Source organism: Varanus komodoensis, unplaced genomic scaffold (assembly GCF_004798865.1).
Source record: "Varanus komodoensis strain SLA01 unplaced genomic scaffold, ASM479886v1 scaffold52, whole genome shotgun sequence".
In the NCBI taxonomy this organism is placed as follows: domain Eukaryota; kingdom Metazoa; phylum Chordata; class Lepidosauria; order Squamata; family Varanidae; genus Varanus; species Varanus komodoensis.
Window position 1 is genome coordinate 2,939,086 of NW_025336114.1, and position 19,310 is coordinate 2,958,395.

General features: G+C 43.4%; 1 protein-coding gene across 1 annotated transcript in view; it reads right to left on the minus strand.

Annotated features, from left to right (window-relative positions):
- Positions 1 to 217: 217 nt before the first annotated feature.
- SOGA1 (suppressor of glucose, autophagy associated 1) overlaps positions 218 to 19,310 on the minus strand; it is a 90,692-nt gene continuing 71,599 nt past the window's right edge. Inside the window, exons 10-14 of the mRNA XM_044447483.1 lie at positions 15,862 to 16,113; positions 14,123 to 14,194; positions 13,796 to 13,866; positions 11,401 to 12,850; positions 218 to 10,643 (exon numbers count right to left, since the gene is read on the minus strand). Coding sequence (XP_044303418.1) covers positions 10,494 to 10,643; positions 11,401 to 12,850; positions 13,796 to 13,866; positions 14,123 to 14,194; positions 15,862 to 16,113 — 1,995 coding nt within the window. The 3' untranslated portion in view covers positions 218 to 10,493. The remainder of the gene's footprint in view (positions 10,644 to 11,400; positions 12,851 to 13,795; positions 13,867 to 14,122; positions 14,195 to 15,861; positions 16,114 to 19,310) is intronic.

Sequence of the window (19,310 nt, forward strand, 5' to 3'; positions counted from 1 at the left end):
AAGGTATTAAGAATGAGTGATTATTGATGAATTTCATGCAGGAGTTAGAAGTATCAGTGCTATTTCATGGGTATCCTACTTCTTGTTCTCATACATGGTGGAATCCTTTGGGTTGTACAAGATCCCTTAAGATATCAGAAAAGGACATGCTTTAATGAACATGTCGTTGTATAGCAACAACTTGATGGCAACAAGTAAGATGACAATGTGGATACAGTTTTATTTTTAACAAGAGTATTTTAATGGCTCTTTCAACAGATCTTTAGATTCTCATTTTCTACAACAATTCAGTGTAAAAAGCTCCAAGACCATATACAAGTGTTTGAGAATTTGGAGTAAAAACATAACATAACAAAACAAAAAATCCAGCTTGTGGGCTTGTGCGACTTCTACAATTAGTTCCATTTGCCTTTTTATACAATAAAATTGACCAGACAGAACATTGTGACCTAAAGATTTTAAAAACAGCCCTCCTCCCACAAAATCCCCTTGCTACAACAATGGCAAATCATGCCCCAGTTCAAACTGAATATTTACAATCTTCTTGGTATGGAAGGCAATGACTAGGCACAAAACAGATCTAGGAGAATATGCAACCACCAGAGACAGTGATTCAAATTTTTGGAATACAAAAGTACAGATCTCAGAAATGAAATACAATTGAAAACTGACCCCCCCCTCCCCACACACACACACTCCTTGATAGAAGAGCTGAAGTATTGTAGGTAGAATCCAGACACTGCATCTTACCCCCATTTTTTAAAATCAAGAAGTAGGGAGAAGCCAGCAAGGCACAAGGCAAACATTTCCCTGGAAGCAGCAAAGATGCTATCTTCTCTTTCCAATGAGAAAGATATTCTGATGGACATTTGCAAAATGTTCTTATAGCACAAACCAACCCACTGTTTCCACAATGTAAGAATCAATGCCTTTAAAAACAAAAGAAGTCCTAAAATAAGAACCAGGAAAGGATGGAGCCACATCAACTCAATTTTGTAAAGACCTGTGCCAAATTTTACTTTGTGCATTCATTCCTTTAATGTTTGATGGAGCACGCATGCATTTGTACCGAGGTCTGCAGCCCCAGTACAAGAAGTAAAGCATTGGCCCTAACCATTAACACTTGAAGAAACATATTGGGAATGTGCCTTTCCAGGGAGAAGTGGATGCCCAAGGTCCTCCTACACGTGAATTTGGACAAAGGATAATTTAGAGAGTGGTGCACAGCATGACAACATGGCCTTTTGTGTAACAGAAATGCTCAATAAATGCCTTTCCCTCAGAGGCTGCACAGCATAATGGGACCCTGATATGGATGACTGACAAACAATTTACCCTGGAGTATAATAGCAGGGGTAAGTTATTTTAATCAGGCCTTCTTTTGATCAGATGCCAGAAGAAAAGGAAAGGTAGATAACTGGAAAATAGAAATGTACGATAGGGAAAAAAAGAAGCATACAATATCCACTTGAAGGCTATTTGAAAGGATTCAGAAGAATGTGTACTGGTAACACTACAGAGTAGTTTCACAGAGGCAGCCCAATCCCTAGAATAGTAGGCATGTATTCCAAGAAGAAAATAAGATTAGCATGTGTATACATACACATAAAGTAATGGTACAAGTGAAGGAACACAAGTAACCAGCGTCAGAGGAGCAGTAAAGAGGTAATGAACCAAACAAGGAATGCAACAGTGGAGCGGGCAGGTACATCTGAACAAGAGACCCAGAAAGAGATGAAAAAATCTGGGAATTAATATGGCAGACTTTTCTAGTCTGGTGACCTCTAGATATTTTGGATTACAGTCCCCAAATCTAAAACATCTGGAGGGAATCAGGTTAGGGAAGACTGCAATATGGGAATGTGGCAGTAAGGATTAAGCTAAGAAAATGAAAGTCAAAGTATTGTTCATGCAAGATCATCCCAAAGAAAGAAGTTAGAAGCAGGTGCAGGTACTGGGAACCATGGGGGAAAGGAGAAGAGGATACAAATATTGGCTTCAGCATGATGAGGGATAAAGAGGTAGAAATATGAGGGCAAGTGAAGAAAAGCAATTGAGAAAGAAAGTTAAAACAGAATGAAGGAAACAATGGGAGCTATGTGAAGACAACTAGGATTTGTATTCAGAATGGCAGGAGATAGAAAGGCCATGGGAAGAGACAATGACCCAGTTTGCAGGATCAGGGTAGCCCACAATGGTTTGCTCAAGACTATGTAGACTGTGACATGTACCTGACAGTTTCTGAACGTTCAAGCTGCAGCTTGTTATCTAAAGCTAGCTGAAGTGGATATTGTGAGGGTTAAAGTACTCTCACATAACCCTGGAACAGGCCATGCACCACCATGCAAGGATTATTTAACCTGAGATGCATTCTAATGGAGCAAAGCTCACGGAACCAAGGTTCAAGTTGAAGTACTGACACTTAGGACCACTAGGGTAGGTAATGGGCTTCCACGGGAGGTGGTTGAAACCCCATTGGTGAGGGTGTTCAAGGACAGGGTTAGGGTTAGGGTAGACATGTCATGAGTGGAGCCAGCTGGAGCCAGGGGTCAGACTAGATGGCCTGAGAGGGCCCTTCTGACTCACTCTTTCTGTGTTTCTATGTAACCCTCATACATCTCATAGAAGGGTACCCAGGTTTGGAGAACACAAGCTGTGGTCTTGCTTTGAATGTTCAAAAACGTGTCACAATCCACCAGAAGCTTATTGGAACATGTAAACTGGCCTGATGAAGAGCTGTATTAAAGAGCATGATATTAAGTAATGGGAAGAGAGAGACTAGGCTAAGAATAAGAAGATGACAATGACGACGACTAATAGCAATGTCCACACCACCATCCATGTAGTATTCCATGTGGCTAGTATTGTTTAAACCAGGTGATCTCTGCATGCGACATTAGCATACCAGCATGACATACGCCCAAGCCAAGCCCTAGCTAAGCCATCTTGCAAGCAGCATGGAACCCTGTGTGGGTAAATCTGGCTTAAGGTTATGCCCCAAAATGCATTTAAATGGGACATGAATGAGATCACCTAAACACATGGAGAAATGCCCCTCTTCTTTGGAGTTTCAAATTGATTTTGTTCCTAGGAATTATTCTCTTATATAATAGACCCTTTATCACTATTCTTTTAGGGAATAGGAATGGGTTGTAAAATTCAGCAACTTCCTGGTGGATTCTACATCTTAAGGCAGTGACATAAAAACATGTGACCACCTGTTATTGCCCAAATATTTTTAATTAAAAGGAAGTGAATGGCTTCCCTATAAAGTCAGACAACTGCTAGTGATTCAGATTCTATCAGCAGGAGGCAGAAAACACAGGTCATATTCTGCTTGGGATGGCTATATTTAGAACTCATGTTCAATTGCAGAACATAGCATGGGGATGAAATTCCAGAGAAAAAGCCACATGTATCAGCAGGTTATGTAACAGCAAACCTCTGTGGGTTGACCAGACAGAGAACCATTAAGGGGGTTCATTTTGCCACACCTGTAACCAGATTTTATGTACATGTGCATCTGAGCTAGGTTAAGATTCTCCCTGCCATCTCACAGAATGATGCAAGTCAAGCAATTCTGAGATGACAGAACTCTGCCTAGCGTTTTGGTCATCTAGATGCCTACTGTGACATGTATGCCTTCATACAAAAAGCTGAGGTTAATGGAGTTAGCCTTCCAGTGTTGAAGAGCGATCATTTAAGCAACATTGTCTTAAAAATGGCACCTGAAAAGTAAAGACTGAAGGTATCTTTCCCTCTAACAGCCAGCCAGCATGCACTACCGATGGCAAATCTATTTAATACAAACTGAAAACTGTCCTTCATGCAATTTGGGTGGAGCTTGGGAGCAGCAAAAAGCAGAAGAACTCAAGGGAATGTTAGACATGCTCAAGCATAACAGAAAGCACAGTCAAGATTTAGTAAACTAAAATATGAGACATGACAGCAGTATTACAATTATCCCTTCTTCCCCACTTGACAATGCACATGTCGGCCAGATTTGCACATTAAGAAAAACCCACATTTAGCATTATGTGCACAAACCATTGGCTTCTATACACCCCTCTCCTCTTCCATCATGGCTGTGAAGAGACTGGAAGTGTTCACTTCCATTTTCAACTAAGTATAGTTTAACAAACTATAGTTCAACGAACCGTTCTTTCTCCAGGACAGCTATGAATCCCTCAGAAGCTTTCACTTCCATTTCAGCTAATTATGACTGAACTTACTATGGTTTAATTCAAAACAGTTGACTTGTGACTGAACTATTTGTTGGTTCAACAAACATGAACAAACTGCAGTTAGTTTTACCTACAGTTTAGAGAAATAAGTCAATTTTAAACTATGACAAATAAATCTAGTTTGTTTTCTACACAGCAACCATAGCCCTCAGTTCAAGAATATCAAAAGTAACCACTGTCAGTTGAAAGCAGAAGCAAAAGCTTCCAATCTCTTTGCCGCTGTGTCAGAGAGAGAGGCATTTATGAATACATGAACCAGAGGCATACTGGTGATCACACACTTTGTGCTTAAGCCATGGTTCACTGTCATATATGAACACAGCCATACACTACAGTCTCTCTTGAAATTGATTGGGGGGGGGGGGGTTGTGCTGCTTCAAAATTCTACAAAGTCAGTTTGATAGAGGGTATGGGATCAGAGTGAGAAAAATGATTGTGTGTAATTTCCTCGTAGAAATACCAAGAGAGTCATGAGAATGATCAGGGGTAGTGGACACACAGATTTCAGCATGAATTGATGGAATTTGGGAGTTCTGTTGAGTGTTACATATTCTCATAAGAAAATAAAGTAGTGAGGCGAGACGCTCAGATTTAGAGAAAGTTCAGCACCTACAGATACACACAACCTTCCTTGGAGATAACTGGAACTGAAAATAGTCCATCAACTTAGCCAGGTGTTACGAGGAGGGAATCTAAGCAGTTGGATTAGCTCACATTCAATTCAGTTAGAATGTTTTTCAGCAGGGACTATCCTGGGGGGACAGTGCTCAGCATGGGCCAGTCCTATGGAGGTCATTTTTCCAAATTGTGTGAAGAAAAATTATCAAGGTGCTCCATTATAAAGCTGTAGATTGCACATGGTCCATGTCACATGATGTGCCCAGCCATAAACCTTCCACTGACTGTGCCTAAGTAAAGCCAAACTGCTATGAGCATCAAGACACATTGGCCATTGGAGCATTATTGTCAAAGGGGATGCTGCAGGTTATCTTGTCTGAGGCAGAGGGCTGTTATTTGCTAATGACAAAAAGTCCCAAGTCCCACTGATTCATATTCAGAAATAGCCAACACAGTTATTTACAGGTAAGACAAACTTTTAAGAATATACAAATAATTAAAAGGCATTTGTAAAAATGAAAAAACAACAACAACCCGCAACCCCCAAAGTAGAAGAATCTTTAAAAAAATCCCAATGAAAATGCTAAAAACCATCCCCTAAGGAAGTCTTTACATCAGGAGTTAGCAAGCATTTTGAACCCTCCCTGACCACCCACTTTTTGCAAACTCATGCAAAGAATAGAAAGGGGCTGCTCCAGAAAAGCTATCCAGCCCCAAGCTGGTCAGCTGCCAGTGTCTGCTTTGTTTTCTGTCCTTCAGATAAGAACAGGCTCTACCCAATTTTGTAGGAGGAAGAAGACAGCATGTGCTCAGCAGACAGTATCTCCATTTCCCTGACATGGTAAGGCGCTTGGTGGCAACAATGCCTCATTGGTGATGCCTCATTGGTGGTAACAGAATCACTCATACTGTTGGGTATATGCTGAGAAGAAGGCCACAGGTGTGATATTTGCATGAATCTTGTTAGCCTGTCGAAAGGGAACAGCTCAACCTGGAAACAGGATGGAGCAGTTCACTGGGATTAACGCTAAAGAGGCTGTGCTAAACTCTTTTGTGAGCACACAGTCTTGAATGCTGAATCCCAGTATTTTAAGCCCCACACTACCTAAGGCATGGGGTTGTAATGTGCTCACTGCAGCTCCTGCCTGACTCTATTCCTCGTGTATTTAGCACATTGTTGCTTATTAGCTGTACATTATTCTGGTTCTGACATTTAGCTCTGGCAAAGAGTCAGTTCTTATGTCACTTTGAATGTGCTGGCCTGCAATGTGCAGAAGGCACATGTGCTCCTGCAAGTAATGTAGTGAAGTAACACAGGTGCTGGCTCTTGAAGCAATCTGGCAAGGGGATGCTGGTCCTTCTTCCCTTCCCTCTGTCTAGGCAGAGCAACTGTCTCTCCATTATCTCACATATATTCATCTAGGCTACCATCTTCAACCAGAACAAGTGATGCTGATTTTTACTTGGAGACACTGGAAGGCATCTGGCAGTGTCGCTTCCCAAAGTTTTGCAGTCCCTCCAGCCTTCTGTATCATTTCCATATTAAGGGACTGCTTCCCCCAAGAAATGTTCATGTTCAACGAAGCAAGCATATCCACAGACTGTCATACAAGGACAGCACTGGCTGCTTGGAGCTACAATCCCCATAATCCAATAGCCTTTTTTATCTTGGCTAATCTTGCAAGTGGTTCACCAGCCTCCCTACCCCCAAATTTAGAAAATGTCAGTATTTAAAGAAGCTCCTTTGAAAGGAGATCAGGGACCTAAAGATACACTGGTTCCCCCACCGTGTCCTCAACATAGTCTGCTACTGCTTCAGAGGAGAACAAGAGGGATGTTTTCATTCAGTGATCACCAGACCAATAGTTTTTAAAGATACACAAGAGCAGGACTGGAGGCAGCTGAAGGGACTATCCTATTCTGTAAAAGTGACAAAAACCATACAAAGGCTCCTATAATCTCATTCCAAAATTAAGTGCAGTAGGCAGAGGTGAAGGCATCTTCCAACCAAGGTTTGTTTTGCTTCTCTTGTTTATAATTAAAGTCCAATAGAAATACTATGGGGCATGCACCTGTCCTTTCCCCCCATATCTTTTCCATCTCCCTTCAGCTGCAATCCTATGTTTGGAAGTAAACACTAGTGAATTCAACTAGATTTATTTCCACACATAGAACAAGAATGCAATTCTTCCTGAAGCATCTCCCCTATTACAAATGGCAACATGGTTCTTTGATTACAAGTAGGAACATAACAAGCATGCATGCCAGAACAATGGAGAATGCAACAGAAACAAGTGCCTGTCACTCAACCAAAGAACAATAAGCCATAGAGCACAGCTGGACATTTCTCATGGGGTTCAAGAGGTATCATTCCTCCCTCAATCTCCACACACATAAATGGCTTCTTGGTCTTTTTCAGGTAATGCTTTGTAAAGAAATGACAGACCTGATCACTGAAGAAAATTCAAGGGAAGCACTAAGGCAGATTGGTCTAGTTACATTTGTGTTTGCCTTAAGTAGCCTTCAAAGGTTGAGTTCAAGCATAGTTGGCAAGTGGGAGAAGACAAGGATGCAGCAATCAGATCTCTTTTTTCCAGCTCTAATGATGACTGCTCCTTGGAGAGCACACTCTGGGGCAGACAATGAGGCAGGCACTTCTTGACACTACTATTTAATTCTCAGTGGTTTGGTTTGCTTTTAATATTGTGCTAGAGCTGAAAGAATGTTCAAAGTTCAGAGAGACATGACTGATGTTATGAAATAAAATGATGCAAATTTGACTAATAAATGAAATGTTGTAATCAGTTGCTGGGCCTTAAGAGAGTCATATGTGTGGGCAGCACATTGAAAATGTGTAGGCTATTGGGTGGCAAGTCTGGTGAAATCTGAGGAGGCAGAAGATGCACTGAGCAGAATCCCCAAATGCCAGGGAAAGGTCTACTATTAATTCTTCTTTGTCCCTCTCTATGATTAGAGGTAGGCAAGATAAGCGCATATATTTAGTAAAATTTATACACTGCCAAATTCAGCTAGTTCACTGGAGAATTTATGCTGTTTTTTCATTCTATGGTCTTTCTTCAATTATAGATATGACACAAGGTCTTCAAAATAAGTAAACAATAGTTTGCATATTTGCATATTCTTATTTTAGATAACAGAATGTCACAGATATTTATATTGCTACAATGATTTAAATAATTAATTGAACTGGGAACTCCTGAATGATACACACAAAGGGCAAACATGTATCTCAGATTAATCAGAAATACAAATTAAAATTATAAACTGCAGAATATAAATTCAGCAGTGTATTAAAAACGGCCAGAATTCACACAGGTTCTAGAAGGGGATGGATATTCAAAGAAAATTCTTGTTTGCAGCAATTCATCTGAGAAGCTGAATTCTGAAATGTCCAAAGTCTCCCTGACCTGTATGGAGGAAACTAGGACAATTTTAATCTTCTCTGCAGACTCTGATAATGATTGGTTGTTTTATCGTAGCAATACCATCTGAACTTTCAATTCTCTTGCACCTCTGCACAGGAACATTCCTCCCTGATCCTCTCAGAGGACTGATGCACACTTCTATATAAATTAGGTGGTACAACCTTTCTCAGAGACTATCCTGCTTCAGAGTAATGGTGGGGCCATGCAGCATCTGAACACACTCTCACGTGAAATGGTAGGAAGAGTGTTCTGACCAAATTTTCTGCCTGATAAGCAAGTTTACTGTACACAGACAGTTTTGAGTTAATTTTCCCTTTTTACATGGAGAAACTTCTGATCTCCAAGCTGCATTCTCAGGTGCTTTACAAAATGATGGTTATGGTATACATCATTGAAGCCTGGAGGTGACTTCAGGTTGCCCTAACTGCTGTGTCCTACTCATTCAGATCACAGCCCTGAAGGAGAGTGACTTAGGAGGAGCCGCATTATCAATGTACTACAGATACAGGGGACCACAAAAATACCCCTTCCTTTTCACTCCTTCAGCAAAGCAAGGAGGAATTGTTAATGCATAGTGGAATCCTCTGTAGGGGCTCTGAAAGTTATCCACCCAAGCAGATTTTGCCAGACACACATGGAAAGCCAAAGGGTCACCAACCCAAGAGACACATTTGCCCTAGGAGTGCATCAACTCACAGGAACTGCCAAGCATCACACATTGCTGAGTAAGTGGAGCGCTGGCTGCAGCGCATGGAAGCATGACCCAGGAGGAGCCCTGTCCTTGATGCGGAGCTGCCACACACACCTCTCAATATCTTGCACTCTGTTCACCACTGGAAAGGTGCTATCTCTTCTGTGTTTCTTAGCCTCTGCACCAAGCCTTTCTTTCTTCAGTCATTTGGACATACACATAAGCGGAGCCAGCTGGAGCCAGGAGTGGGACTAGATGGCCCTTCTGACTCCCTCTGTTTCTGTGCTCCATTCTTAAAGAAACCTGTTGGTTACAGAAGTTCTGAGATTTCCAGTAAAACAAAACAGAAGCCTTAGAAATAGCTGCAGCTACCCATTGTGTGGGGCAGGGAGAAGTGGGAATGAGGCTGGGTCTGGAAACATGGATGAGTAGCTTTCCCTTTCTCTGAACTTCTTGGGCTGAACTACACCCTGGCCAATTGAGCGCAGAAGCAGAGACTAATACAACAAAGCAAGCTTTGTTCAGAGCCATGAAGATGACATAAGTGGCCAAACTTATTCTTCATCTTAGCAACCATGGTAGCAACCTCCTGAAGACAGGGAGACAACACAGACCAACCTGCCATAGTGGTAGCTCTATTTAGGGTCCTTGTTTAATCTACAGCTGGCTCACCAACAGCATTGTCTCTACAGGACATATTGCAAGCCAGTACCAAAGCCAGTACAGGCTGGATAGGTGGCTCAGTAGTGATCCTGCAAAGAAGTGCCCAGTGAAACATGGCCAAAGAGCAAAACCAGCCTATTTCCACATGACAGAGCCTACTTCCAGAGTCCTGATGTTACACTAGCATTTCCTTAGCAATTATTTGATAACACTTTCCCTCAACCCCCAATCCTCCCTTCCTGTGCACCTCAGCAAGTGCCTCAGTCCAGGAAAACCCTTTAACACAGTGTTCCTCAGTTCCTTAAGGCTTTGCAGCCAACCCTCTGGTGATCCCTTTCCCTCCTGGCCAAGGAGCTTCACTGAAACATCACAGCATCCCGATGCCTCTTACTGTGATGTGTCGTTTACAAAGGAGAGAGATACATCTCCCTAAACTGGCAAATACACACACACACATGCATGCGCACACACACGTTGCCATGAAACAGCACCAACTGCTCCACTAGACTCTGGCAGTGTCCAGCTCCTGTAGATCCTGTTCCTACTGAGAGAAATAGGGAAGGGACAGAAAGGCTTCCAGTGACAAGAAACCATACCCTAGCAAGACTCCCACTCTATCTTCTGGCTGTAGAGCACAGCTTCTGAGTTGCAGGTATCCTTGCTGAGCTAAGACAAGAAAGGCAATGCTGTAGGGTACTGCTCTGAGAATCTAAGAGCAGAGCCCCTTGGATGCGGTTTGCTCAGAGGTAGCCAGTCCAGAAGGTGCCAAAGGGACTGGCAGTTCCAAGGCGAAGTCGCTCTTCCATCATCAGACTAGCAAGAGCAGCCCTCTCACTCACTCAGGGGCCCTGCTTTCTCTTCCACACGGCTGCCTTCAGAGGGATGCAACTTGCACTTGGAAGGGGAGTGACGGATAGCTGAGCGCGATGGCCGAGCAAAGCAGGAGGTCAATGATTGGGAGCTGCAGTCACAGGCAACATCCTGCAAAGAGAAAAGGGTGGCATGTTGATGAAGGATGGGCCCAAAAGGATACCACTGACTGAGACTGTGATCATGTGATACTGTCCTCTCAGCAACAAACTCACAAATGGCCTTAAGGCTACTATGTCCTCATACACTCTCGATCCCAAATCTCCAATAGAGAAATAGTAATAGCCCTACCCAACAGGTATGCTGTGGTGGTAATGTATTTGAAGAACCCTGATCAGCTGAAATGCACCATATCAATCCTAACTGCAACTCCTATGGGCTGTACTGCAAGCTAGACTCCTGGCTTGGGTGTGGCTTGATAGCCAGTCTGTGCCCAGTGCTCCTCATTAAGGAGATTTGTATAATCTGTCCACAATGTCATTGCTAGATCAGAAAGTGCAAGAAAGCAGGATGAACACTTGTTGAAGTCAGCACGGCTATTCCATAAATAAACCCTGATTTGGAAACGCAAAGTTGTAGAGGCTGTACAGCGCGTATCATGATTAAGTCCTGTGTCTTAATGGAGTTAAGTCCATTAGTCCACCGTCATAACGGATCTCTTTCCGGATCCTCCTCCAGTCCTATTCAGAATTCTCTTTAAATAATGAATAATGTCCACACCAAAGTATTATGGATGCTGTCCATGTTGTTTTGCCTTTGGCTTGGGCCTCACCCACCACTGAAATGCAGTCCCCAACAACTTCTCTGAAAATTTGGCTCTCACCCTGAAAGGGTTCAAAATCCTAGTTTTAAAGCAAAGGAACATTACCTCATTGGCAACAGCAGCAGAGATGGTGTCCAACTCCTTTAATGCCAGAGCCTTGCCACTTTGGCTTGGGATGGGCAACTTTGGTTCCTCACTGCAGCTGGGTTTCAAGGGTTTTTTGTCAAGGATCTTGGGGGCATTTTCAGACTGCTGAAGCACAAGTGAGGAGGAATTCTCTGGCTTCTTGCTAGTGTTGTCTCCCCCTACAGGGTCTTTCTTCTCAGGTGCTGAAGTGGGGCTCTGAGTTCTGCCACACACATTCCGGAAAAACTCTTGCACTATCCCATACTTGGGTGCTTCTGGTTTGCATTTGCTTTCTGGACACCCTGGCTTCCAGATAGACTCTGTGCTCCCAGAGTGCTCCACAACGTTGAACAAGCTGGACAAGCCATCATTAATGTTGCTGAGAACAGGACTGTCTCTGGTTGTGGTAGAACGAGCCCAGGCCGACCCATTTTGCTTACTCTGATGGAGGTTCCACAGGCTTCGGTCCTTGGAGTTGTCCAACTTAGAAGATGACCTTCTTTGGAGTTTGGGAGAGCCGTACTTGGGGGAACAACAAGGCCGTTCAATCCTGGAGTGGACCTTGTCCAGAGATGTTGAGATTTGCTTGCTGCGCACAGACATCAGGGAGGAGCTTCGTGGGGACCAGCTCTTGCTGCTGTGGAAGCTACCCCTGGGCATGTCTGTCTGCAAACCAATGCTGACAGTCTGGATCGTCTGGGTACCAACATTGACCAACCCCACTGTCTGGCTAGAAGTGCTCTTAATTTTTCGCTCCAGGGAGCTAGAGCGAATAGCTTGCCGGACACAGTTGGTGATCTCCTTCATGTCATCACTCATGTTGCCAGAGATTTCAAGGTCATGCAGGGAAGGCGGAAATCTGGGGACAGGGGCCACCACTTTCTCAGTAACTGTAGCACCATCAAGCAGCTCTCGGTGCTGCTTGGAGAAGTTGCACAGCCACCGGCTGTACATGCTTTCTGAGTTGTTTGATTCTTCCTTGGGCTTGGCCATTGTGAACAGAAAACCAGGTTCAACCATGATCTTCCCCTCTCTATTGTGCACTAGAGGTGGCTCCAACCTGCGTACCACTGGTGGACTGTAATATATCCGGATCCCAGTCTTGTCTGGGGCTGTGTAGCTCCTCTGCATATGTTTGTGAGTCTGATCCTGCACAGAGAGTGTATTAGTCTGGCTGCAATCACATGCGGGGACATCCAGCTTTCTGGGGGTCAAGCAGTCAGGTGTAGGTTGCTCACTATTCGCATAGGCACAGTTCTTGGGGGAGAGGCCTACGGAGTCCTTTAAAGTGTCTGGCAACACCTGTGTAGTTGAAGACCCCTTTTGGCTGCGGGCATTGTCTATGATCACAGGGCTGGTTTTCCCAGGAAGGTAAGGAGAACACTCAAGTAAGCTTTCAAATTCAGACATTGAGGAGACTGATTTTGTCCTAGAAGGGCAAAAGACGGAAATAAATACACTATGCATTAGGGAATGTGGTTTATTTCAGTCTCCTGGCTCTGTCTTTCCTAAGAAGAAGTTCTTCTAATTTTCTGCACACTAACATGGTCCAATTTTCCTGTTGTTCCCCAATTGCCTAGATAAGCAAGGAAAACATGATGGAAGACATGTGTTCATTAACATCAGAATGGACAGAGGACAGAGGTATGCACAGAATTTACAGATTTGCTTCCGTTACCTTTGAAGTTTAGTTCAGCAAATTTGCATTTGGACTTTCTGGCATTATGATGTTTATTCATCATGTCCTCCACTTCCCATGTAAGGAAGTGGGATAAAAACACTGTTCTCCCCAACATCATCAGTCTATGAAATATGGAAACTCCCACCTCCAAGTCTCTCTCTCTGTGTTTGCTACTGAAAAACACCAAGGGTGCTTCCAGGTGTGTCTTTTATTATGTAGTTGATCTAGCCCACACACAAAATTTCACTGGGGCTGGGTGTCTAGATGGTATCTTTCATTTGTAACCCACCCATGTCTTCACACTGCCTTTATCATCCTTCCTCTTACCATGAAAAAAGTCTATTTAGAAGATGGAATAGCTCACACTGAGACATCTACACTCATGGGAGACAGTGGTTTGAGGACTGGTAAGCCATGCGGCTTGGCCTGGCGGGGATGATCCACCATCCCACATTTTGCAGCCAGTTGCAAAGCTGAGCTGAGTAGGGCAAATTCTCCATGATGTCAGATAACTACTTCTTCTGTGCATATAAGAAGCCACTACTGCTGAATCCCATAGCCAGAGTCTGCTTCTCTTCTTTACAAATGAAGTATAGGTGTGGGGAAAAGAGCAAGCTGGCTTTTTTGAGGAACTGAAGAAAGGAGCAAAGCATGGTCCATGAAGCTTTGCAAGAAGATCAGCATGCACCTCACCTTTTCAAATTACTTCCTTTGATGTCCATTTCAGAAACAGTTTCTTTGTCAGTGATTTTCTCATTAAGAGTCTGAAACAACACCAGAGATGCCTTTATTATCAACTGTGCCTCACATCATTAGGGCAGCCTAAAGGAATTCAGGTAAAGGGATAGTGATGTCAGCTGTCCATGTGAATCTAAGGCTTCACTTTGTGTGCAGTTAAACGGCAAAAAACTTGTATAGTTATACACACAGGATGTTCCAATTCCATTCCTGCCTCAGCGCTCAAAGCAATCATGACCAATATCAATATACTTTGACCCAGGCAATTTCTGTCTTGCATACCTCTTTCCAGCTACTGCCATGCTTCTCCATTTCTGAGTTCTTTAGAGCCCATCGGTCAGCTCCCTTCTGCAGCTGTAAAACAGTATACAGAAGAGAGTAATTCAAGTGCTCAGCTTGTACATAGGAAACAATTTCTCATCAGAAAATTATTGCTGAGGATGGTAACCTTATTTCTGTTTCCAATGAGCGGACCACAAGGTTGAGAGCCTGCAGGGGCCTCCCACTGACATGGAAATACTAGGAAATATTGGTTGCCCCTTGCAAGACCCACACTTTTCTAGCAGATAAACTGTTCTAAAAATCAATCTTTAATACAAAAATTGGAGCTTCAGGGCAGATGTCCCGCTTAGGATCCATTGTGAGAGGGGTCAAGCTGAGGCTGTGTCAGTGGAATATTAACTGCTGGCAAAGTTCAGCATGCTACTGAGAGATAGAGGTTCCAACTTGACCACTGATGATTCTGAGCAACATATATATGATGCAGTTGCCGAGATGAAGCATATCATGTTTATTTTGATGGCTCAGATTTAGGCTAAAGAATACCCTCTACTTCTATGAGGTTTGGGGTGAGAGTTCCTTCTTTTAGAAGGCAATGAATTTTCATAAATAAAAAAGAATTCTCGAGTATCAAGGTTCTGCAGTGTACTCCAATTTTCCTTGGAAAAACCAATTCACATATTTAGGGGACTGCCATTATCTGACAGGAGGGGGTGCTCCCCTTCCTCTGTAGCATACCTTTTGTTTTTCAATTTGCTTAACAAACCGCAGTGATCCACCTTTTCTGCTCAGGCTTTTTGGACCAGCATCCATGCCTATATTTAACTAGCAGGTTTGACTTAACCCCCTTCATGAACTGAAATAATGTGTGAATGGAGTTACAGGATTGTGTTGTCTAACCCTCCTCCTTCCACATGTGCCTTTAGCAGCTCTTTTAGGTGCTCTAAATGCAATACAGCCACATATGCATACATCTCCCTGTGACAGGACCCAGCATCTCTTTCTGCATCGGGAAGCTCTATGAACATACATAGCACCCCATGCATAACACCCCATTCACATGGTCTCTGAAAGTGAATCCAGTGAAGCACATGACCAGCACACGTTGCTGGCAGGGGGATATGCAGCAGAACGCCATAGCCTCCTTACACATAGAGTATTGTATGGATTTACACATGCACGTATTAATGGAAACAAGTCTACAGGTCTAGGGCAGCCTTCCCCAACTTGGTGGCCCTCAGAGGCATTTGGACCGCAACTCCCAGAATTTCCATTCAGCAGAGCCACTGACTAGGAATTCTAGTTGTTGTAGTCCTGGAAGGCACAAGGCAAAAGATTGGGGAAGGCCAGTCTAGGGGATAGGCATGCCTCACTCCATGCCATCATTTATCATTTGTTGTTGCTGATGGCATCTTTATTATATTTTTATTATAAGGGGGATAAAGTGGCATACATGGTTCCTCTCCTCACAATGATCCTTTGAAGGAGTTAGGCAAAAGTCATCCAATAAACCTCATGGCTACACAAGGATTTAAATCCAGAACTCGCCAGTCTAACAATGTCCTACCAGCTACAACTCCCTGGTTCTGTACCTGGGCTTGCATTCATGTGGCAACAACGGCAGCAGGAAACTCTATAAAAAATCTGGTTAAAGCATGTGCATTCACCTCTTGTTGTAATACACAGAACTGAGTTGTGGGGTAAGTTGTGTCTCACATGCAAGATGTACCCTCCACTCCCACCTGGTTAATTTTGTTTTGCAGCTCCCTCACTTGTTGCTCTGCCTGCTGCTGCTCATCCTTGAAATGGTCCAGGAGCTCCAGCTTTTCCTGGTCCCAGTTTTTTTCGCTGATCTGCAATTGCTTGGTGAGGTCCATGACAGCACTGTATGACTCAGCCAGGAGGTGCTGGTGCTCTTCCCGCTCTCTCTTTAGAGCCATTTTCCAGTCAGAGAGAGCGCGCTCTGACAGACCTTTCCCAGCCTTAGATTCCAGCTGTGAGGACCAAAAGAGAAATGGTGTCAGGGGTTGGGGGAGAGAAGAGGGACCTACAGCACCACTGCTTATCACAGTCTTTCTGAGCCCAGTTTGAAGTGCTAGTTTTGATTGTTAACAATAAAGCCTTACACAGTTTGGCACCAAATTACTTGAAAAACTGCCATCATGTATAAGTCTGCATGCACATTAAGATCTGTAAGAAAGGCTCTTTTCATTTGTCCACCTACAAGGGCAGATAGGTGGGTGACTACCTGCGAGAGGGCCTTTTTCAAAGTGGCTCCACAGTTGCCAGTGGACATTTCCCAGGTCAACCCACTGCAGGCTTTAGGAAAACCTGAAAATCTCCTACTTTGCTCTTGCCTTCCTCTGCTTATGTTTTATCAAACTGCCTGTATTTGCATAAGGTAGGTTTTGTTTTTAGGCTGGTGTTTGTTGTCTTTTAGTATGTTTAATGCTTTGCTGCTTTGAACTGTTATCATCATCATATCAGGTTTTTTAGTTTGTGAGTTTTGTTGTTGTACACTACTTTGACAGCGTTGCCGCACTGAAAGGTAGACAAAAATATATAAAATAAAGACAGACAGAAAGACATGCAGTCCCAATTTATATTCAGACCAGCAGATAAACTGAGAGACTCTGTGTCTTCACAGTGGGGAATTACTAATTAATCACTAGTGAGATGGAGCATTTCAAACTCTTTCCCAAAGCAGCAATTCAAACAGGCAGTTTTGTCAAGAGTCAAAATAAATCTAAGTCATTAAAACCTTGGTTATTTTGCATGTGGAATAAATCAGGCTGGAGTAGATAATAACAACTACTACTACTATTACTACTACTTAATCAGCCTGAAAATCAATTGAGCTGCTAAATGGGCATTTTTAAGTGTTTGGTTTGAATGTGAAAGTAGTCCAGTTACTCTTTGCCACTTAAACACCCCCATTCACCTTGCCAATTCCTGGACCTTCCCCAAGAACAAAGACTTTTTTTACCTTGGGAAAGAGGTGGTGGGCAATGGGGGGCCAAAGAGCAGAGCAGAGAACTCTATGCAGTGCAGGAGAAACTGCATGGAGCCACTATTTGCATCTGGCAAATCACACAGACCCCAGTTGCAGTATTTGACAGTTCCATGCAACTAGGGACCATGTGACTGGCAAGTCCCAAGATCTCCAGTTTTAACTGTGCCAGCGCTGTATGGCTTCTCCCTGGATTCACAGAGCTGTCAACTGGCTGCAAAGATTGAGGAACAGTGAAAACAGTGGTCTCAGTTAGGGCAAGCTCAAAGTACACCCACTTTAAATTGGGCTACTCTAATTTAAACAGAGTTGCTCGTAACAATCCTACTTCAAATAACTGCCCATATCTAGCAGGACTCAATGCTAAGTGTGAGCTCAAAATCCAATGTGAAGGTTCTTTTAGCTGTTACCTGTATGTTTGAAGGTGTTCAAACCCATACTGCAACACCAAAAAGGGGGCAATTTAAAGAAAAGTATTCTCTTTGAAAGGGAGAGAGAAGTATAGCAGATGCTGTGACTAGCTATCTGGGAACAATAAGGTAATGGAGAATTGCTCATAAGAATAGCTCCAGTAATAGATGAGGTTCAAAGGTATGTTAAGGAAATAGCTTCCAGAATACACTAATTGCAACCCAGTCCAAACTAGACAGAAATTATGAAACATTCATTTTAAATATGACAGTTTAATTGCTGTTGGAGGGGCAGAAGGAAGTGCTCAAGGGTGGTGTGCCCTCCTTTCTTTATATGAACACAGACACATGGGTTATGCTCTTGATGTTCACAATCCGCTGAATTCAAAAGCTCTGGGCACCCTAGGTGGGACAAGAGAAACGGTGGCTGTGAACTTTACTGCCCATTACTGAACCTGAGGCTACACACATATATCAGCGCAGGCCACATACCATGGCCCTTATGGATAATGGAGCAGGATAAAAGTCAAATAAACAAACAAATAAATAAGGCCCAGTCCAGGCACTTTGCCTGCTGCAGCACATGCGCGTCGGCCTAGCACTTTTGAGCTGCTGCCACCAGATATCAAGCACTGCTTGGGTACAGTATCAAGGAAGACAGCTTCACAGCCCCACAAGACTAGGTGAATCTACCTCTCTGCATGGTCACAGATCTAGACCCAGGCATTAGGCAGGAGACTCCAGCCACAGAAATAGGCTGCAAGATGGCCTCTCTCCCCACAAAATGCAGTCCCCCACCACGCACCCAGGCCCCAAGTCCAACCAACCCTAGTCATGGTTTCCTGTTCCCTATCCTGGATGCCCAATAGGGGGTTAGCAGTGACCGTTTGGTTCTGGGTACACCAGACATCCTGGAGTTCCTCCAAGCAGGCCTATTCACTGTTTATCAGTATAAACAGTGTCCCTGTGGATGATTACCACACTCCTTCACCTAAATCACCTCTCCATGATAAAATGTTGCAAAGAGTACTCTTGCTTCTGAATTATATTAAATGTAGCATAAAAAAGCTTCATTCCATCATGGTAAGTATTTCACAGGTGAAAAAGAGTGATACAAAAAATAGAATCTGAAATAATTTTTGTTATCTTCAGTGCAGCACCTGGAACAACAGAGCAACTTACCACAATCCCACAATCCTTAAAAGAACATGCCAGCAAAAACTACTGACATCAGTGCAACACTGCTAGTGTCAAGAGCATTCAGCTGGGAATCTGAATAGGTGGAGATGCTTCTAAAAGCCCAAGTTTCCCCAGAAGCTGCCTTTTCAAGAGGGTGAAGTGCTATCTATCTCCTGTAAGAGACTGAACTACAAGATGAGATCAAGGACTTCCAAAGCAGATGCTGACCCACAGGACAGGTATATTCAACAGTGTAATCAAGTCCTTTTAGGGAAAGAACCTAAAATCAGGATGCTCACTAAGTGAGCTCTTATAATCAGCTTACAAACAGAAGAACAGAGGTACAGTCACCCAGAAGTCAGCAAAGCTCCAACTGTCCTTCCCTGCATATGATGGGTTGACAGCTTCTGTCCAAACTGCTTAGGAATATCTAGGAGATAACTAACTACAGGCTGATGCCAAGGAAGCCTGTTGTATAATTTGCTGTTTGAGGAGATTAGTATTAAGAGCAAGGCGAATCCTTGAGGTGACTGCATTAAAGAGCATGGCTTGCTCATTGCTCTGTGTATGTTACATTGGGCAACCAGCAGAC